Source organism: Ctenopharyngodon idella, chromosome 23 (genome assembly GCF_019924925.1).
Source record: "Ctenopharyngodon idella isolate HZGC_01 chromosome 23, HZGC01, whole genome shotgun sequence".
Classification (NCBI taxonomy): domain Eukaryota; kingdom Metazoa; phylum Chordata; class Actinopteri; order Cypriniformes; family Xenocyprididae; genus Ctenopharyngodon; species Ctenopharyngodon idella.
The window spans coordinates 3,906,340-3,912,223 of record NC_067242.1 but is presented as its reverse complement, the minus strand read 5'-3'; the positions used below and the strand labels follow the sequence as shown (position 1 = coordinate 3,912,223).

The 5,884-nt window shown below is 40.9% G+C and overlaps 1 protein-coding gene across 1 annotated transcript; it reads left to right on the top strand.

Moving 5' to 3' along the window:
- Positions 1-1,534: 1,534 nt before the first annotated feature.
- LOC127506003 (protocadherin-8-like) lies at positions 1,535-4,836 on the top strand. Its single transcript, XM_051882057.1, has 2 exons — positions 1,535-4,104; positions 4,194-4,836. The coding sequence occupies exons 1-2, from the start codon at positions 1,675-1,677 to the stop codon at positions 4,449-4,451; spliced, it is 2,688 nt and encodes an 895-aa protein (XP_051738017.1). The 5' UTR covers positions 1,535-1,674; the 3' UTR covers positions 4,452-4,836.
- Positions 4,837-5,884: the final 1,048 nt, after the last annotated feature.

Here is a 5,884-nt window from a genome sequence, read left to right as displayed (position 1 = left end):
AATGTGAACTTATCTCAAGTTGCATCAAGTTATTTCTGTTACTTTCCTGTTTATTATTGTGAAGGTTCTTTGAATCAATTTCTATTGTATAACGCGCTTTAAAAATAAATGTGACTTGACTTGAATTCACTATTTCAGTAGCCTAATTCGCACCTTAAACTTTATCATTCTAAATATGAAATAGGCTATAACATATAAAATGAATCTAATAAATATAAAATTAACCTTAGATTCAACCTTAATATTATTTTATAAGCAAACAAGTGCAAGAGAAAACTATTGCCACTGTTATTTCGCATTTTGCGTCTCGAGCGCAATGGTGACAGATGGATTCCAACTGTTTCTTTGTGGCTCCATTGTAAGCGTTGTCCAGTGAAGGGGAAACTAGCAGAAAATCTCTTAAATAGCCGTGGCGATCGCCGTGGCTCCCTAAACGCGTTTTAATAGGGGCTTAAAGTCGGCAGGGGCAATTCAATGGCCAGCTTAATTTAGTCAAAAGAGTTACGATCGTAACCGTGTCCTGTTGAGGCGACACGCATCTGGCGCTGCCTCATTGTGTTCAATCTAAACGCAGACAAGAGAACTCCTGGGACTTCATCTCTCTCCTTCTGCCATTGCAAAATAATACAGACATTGACGTCGCATTGGGATACCCCACTAAGGTATCACATGTGCTGACGAGAGGTTCACAAGCATTTGATATAATCCTATAGAAAGTCCTTTAAATACCCTGACGCTTTAAATAAATCCTATCAGGCTAGATTCCAAAAGGGAAAAGGGCACAACAGCACCACTGATATGCATATTAAGCGACTAAAACCCGAGATTTCGCTCGTGACACATCTCGTAAATTTAAGATTTGATAATCACCATAATGTTATACAAGTATAAGGAATAAGACGATAAATATCAGCACAAATGTTTTATTTTTCTTATAAATTGCTTTTGCAATTAATAATAATTTAACTCAGAGATAATAATTCTCTCTCTCTCTCTTATGACTCAAATTGTGTAGTTGAATTGTGTTTTAAAGGGCTTATAAAAGCAAAAGTAAGGCATGATTTTATTTGTATCTATCTATGAAGAAGGTGGAAAAGTTTGAAGAAATTTGGAATGTAGAAACTTGCTGTGTTGGGTTGATAATGATGTATTGTCTTTTGTCGAGATATGGGATAATCTAATGAGGTGTTTGTAATGTTTTTTTGTTTTGTTTTTTGTTTTTAATAAAGAAGTTATAAAATTAAAAAATCTCTCTCTCTCTAATTGACATCATCTGCTTATGCAGATGATATTATGGTGTTCATCACAAGGCAAGAGGTTCACAAATTCACATTTAGATATAATTAAATAGAGTAAAGGTTATGCATATTTGACGTGCTGTCCAGGGGGAGGGCTCCCAGCTTGGAATTTTGTCCCAAACCCAGAGTACTCCCCCCTTAGAAGGGATTGGTCACACTTAATCTCATTTGCATTAAGATGTCTATAAACCACCCAACCATTGCTGTTTTCTCGAGCTGCGAGTAGAGCTTGTCATTCATGACAGTGTGTGCACCGAGAGACAGCTTTTCTCCACCTGACTGCAGATAAAGAAAGTACATTTTTACTTGACTACTGTTTACTTTTAAATTTTTTGCCTTAATTGAAGTCACATACAGTGGTACTTCTTGGCAAGCCATGATGAGAGGGACTCCTAGCAGTCGAGTTTTGTGGCATTGGTGGACAGTGCTTCTCGCCTTTGTGTCACTGCCTTTTTTGTCTACTTTAGCAGTGGGAATGATCATGAAATATCAGACTTATGAAGAGGACGCTTTATCCACTGTCATCGGAAACTTGGCCAAGGACATGTTCTTAAATCCCTCAGATGACTCGAAGACCAATTTCAAAATGATGAAGCAGTTCAATGCATCTTTTATTAGACTCCGAGAAAAGGACGGACAGCTAACAATTGGAGAACGAATAGACAGAGAAAAAATATGTAAGAATGCGGTCCAGTGTCTCATTGCATTCGACGTTGTAAGTCTCTTCAGTGAGCAATTTCAATTAATTCATATTGAAGTGGAAGTAAAGGACATCAATGATCACGCTCCTGAGTTCCCCAGAAAGGAATCAACTTTGGAAATTTCAGAAAACGCAGCACTCGGCACTAGAATTTCTTTAGATGTTGCTATGGACGAGGACGTGGGTTCGAACTACATTCAAAGCTACCAAATATCTGTCAACAGTCACTTTACTATTGACGTGTTGAGCAGAGCCGATGGGGTTAAATATGCGGAGTTGGTGCTAATGAAAGAACTAGACAGGGAGACACAAGCCTCCTATGTTTTGGAGCTCGTCGCAACAGACGGAGGAAATCCACCAAGGTCCAGCACCACAAAAATCAATGTCAATGTAAAAGACTTTAATGACAATAGCCCTGTGTTCAGCCGGACCAATTTTTCAGTTGATATACTTGAGGACTCGCCGGTGGGGTTTTTGCTTTTGGATTTGAACGCGGTTGATCCAGACGATGGTTTGAATGGGGAAGTTGTGTATGGGTTCGGAAATCAGGTGCCCTTGGAGATCCGACAGCGTTTCAGCATTGACCGAAAATCCGGGCAGTTGACGCTCAGGAGCCCGATTGATTTTGAGAGCAAGAAAACATATGAGTTCGATATACAGGCATCTGACTTGGGTCCTAATCCGAGACCATCCATCTGTAAAGTTGTTGTTCAAGTGCAGGATGTGAATGATAATGCACCAGAAATCACCATTACTCCTATGACCCCAGTCACTGCGGAAATTGCGTACATCACAGAGGCTGCTGCTAAAGGAAGCTTTGTGGCTCTGATCAGCACCGCTGACAGGGACTCGGGCACAAACGGACAGATTCACTGTACACTCTATGGGCACAATGACTTCAAACTCCAGCAAGCCTATGAGGACAGTTTTATTATTGTAACGACATCTCCACTTGACAGAGAAAAAATTGCGGAGTATAACTTAACGGTTGTTGCCGAAGACCTGGGATCACCTCCCTTAAGAACAACTAAGCAATATACTATAAGGTTGAGTGATGAGAATGACAACGCCCCTGTGTTTAGTAAACCTGTCTATGAAGAGTCCTTGATGGAGAACAATGCACCAGGTGCATATATCACAACTGTTGTGGCCAGAGACCTCGACTTAGGACAAAACAGCGAAATCAGCTATAAGCTCCTGGACACCTACATCATAGGCTCTCCGGTGTCAACTTTTGTCTCTCTAGATCCCGCTACGGGCTCGCTCTATGCGCTCAAAAGTTTCAACTACGAGGTCCTCAAACAGCTACAGCTACGTATTCAAGCGAGTGACGGAGGCTCGCCACAACTCCAAGGCAGCGCAATAATCAATCTAAAAATAGTTGATCAGAATGATAACGCTCCCTCTATCACACAGCCTGCGCTAAATAATGGTTCTGCCGAGGTTCTACTGCCCAAAGACGCACCTTCAGGTTACGTTGTAACCCAGATACTTGCTAGGGACGCTGACGAAGGTGTCAATGCAGAATTGTCATTCAGAATCTCAGAGGGGGTCTCTATGTTCTCCATTAATAGAGCCACCGGAGAAATTTATCTGAATCAAGAACTAAACTACAAAGATTACGAGAATTTGAGAATAACAGTAAGTGTCAGTGACAACGGAAGACCTTCACTAACTACAGTAGTCACTATCGATTTCAGCATCATTGCAGGATCTCTTCCTAGTGACCGCAGTATATTCAGGCACAGAACTGACGAAGAGACATGGGAAGGGGATCATTCAGTCGTTATAATTGTGGTACTGGCGGGGAGCTGCGCACTATTACTTTTAGCAATTATTCTTATTGCAACTTCTTGTAATAAACGGAAGACAGATAATCGAGGCGACAGCTATTCTGGAAAGGAGGACATAGTTAAGGCGGACGGAAACCACTGCGACCCACTAATTCCAATGCACAGTGACATTGTGTTTGATATTCAGCCTTCTTATTCAAACAAGCCAAACTTTTCTGGCTTTATCCAGACATGCAGCGACATTTCCTGCAGTTCTGAAGATGGTACTTGTGTCTTTGATCTAGAGGACAAAAGCCACGGTGTCAAGTCAGAAGTAAGTTAAAGCCTCTTGCACGTTGTGAATTCTGTATTTGATATTGTTATCTGGTTCATATTCTAAAGTATTGTTTTTTGTTTTAATAGGATTATTCCAATCCACCTGGTTATGGTAATGCTATGAGACTGATTAAAATTTGGAAAGGCACCTCAACTATATCAGCAGGAGATCCTCAATTCAGTGGAAAGGACAGTGGGAATGGAGACAGCGACTTCAATGACAGTGATTCAGATATAAGTGGCGATGGACTGAGAAAAGGCAAGTATCAAAACAAAGTTCAAAAGACTAATGTGTGCGTGTGTGTGAGAGAGAGAGAGAGACCGGGGGCTGCCCATTCAGTTTAACAACATTAAAGAGTATAAGGGGCTGTATAGGCCATAATTACTGAAAAGCTTCTTACAAACACTAGTGAAACGAAAAACATTCATCAACCATAGTGAAGTTCATTCATATGCATAACTGAAAAGCCTCTTATAAACACTAATGAAACAAAAACATTGATAAACCTTAGTGAAATGTATTCATATGTATTACTGAAAAAAGCCTCTAACAAACACTAGTGAAAACATTGATCAGCCTCAGTGAAATTCATTGGTACGCATTACTAAAAAAGACTTACAAACACTAGTGAAAACATTGATTCATTTATACGCATTACTGAAATGAGAAAAAATTTCAGTAGATGATGAGAGCTGATTTCACTTGAAAAGGAAGCTGTGGTTGCACTTCCGTTTAATTTGGCGCGTCTCAAACTCTTTTAGGCAATGGCGGATAGTTGTAACAGTTGTATGGGAAGCCATTCACACCGAAAGTGGGACGAAACAGTGCGCCGTAGAGCTTGTGCCGCACTGTCCGTTCGGTGGCGCTACACGCTAGTAAACACGTTTTCCCTGCGATTTCGAATCGGTCGAGCTTTGTAAAGCCCAAAGTATACTTCAGCCGCGGACGTTCGCACACCCCGTTCGCTTGCAGCTCGAATTTCGAGACCTCACAGACAGTGTGCGTGCAACAGCACATGCGCAGGCAGGACAGAAGAGTCCACTAGGTGGCAATACGCACAGTACTGAGCACAGTGTGCAGTCAACAAAGAACAGTGTGGAAAAAGCAATTCAAAAACAAGACGAGTAAACTTAAAGGTGCTGTATGTAAGTTTTTGGCTGTACTAAAGCATAAAAATACCATAATATGTTTGCATATAGTTAGGAAACATGCTGAGTTCACATACACGTTTCTCTGAAAACCAATGCTACAGCCAGTTATTTTACTTTGAAATGTGCATTCCGTGTCAGAATGTCTGTTTTTGTTTTGGTCTGTGCAAGACTGCACGTTGCCAATTTACCCAATAGTATTTCGCCACCCCGGGTTGCGAAAACACATGCCGCGAATTGCAGCCATGCAGCGAACAAACTGGGTCAGAGATCGCAGATTCTACCCGACCTAAAAAGTCTCAGCATCCATCTAAAATCTCTATGAATATTAGCATATTAAAATGCGATACCAACTCATCATAAATCAATAAATCAACTCATCAACTTACAGTATTTAAGTCTCCTAGCCTTCCAAAGTCAAATTGATCTCACTCCTGTTGCATGTCCTCAAACTGGCAACCCACGTGAGCGTCGAGTCTGAGGTAGAGGGGGTGGGGCAAACAATATTTTGAATTTGGACTGCAGTACCCATTTCAGCCACCACTTGTCATTCTTACATACCACACCTTTAAGCATATCCTTCTCCATCGTTTTTGATTCTCTCTTGGTGTACCTTCTGAACTTTGTTT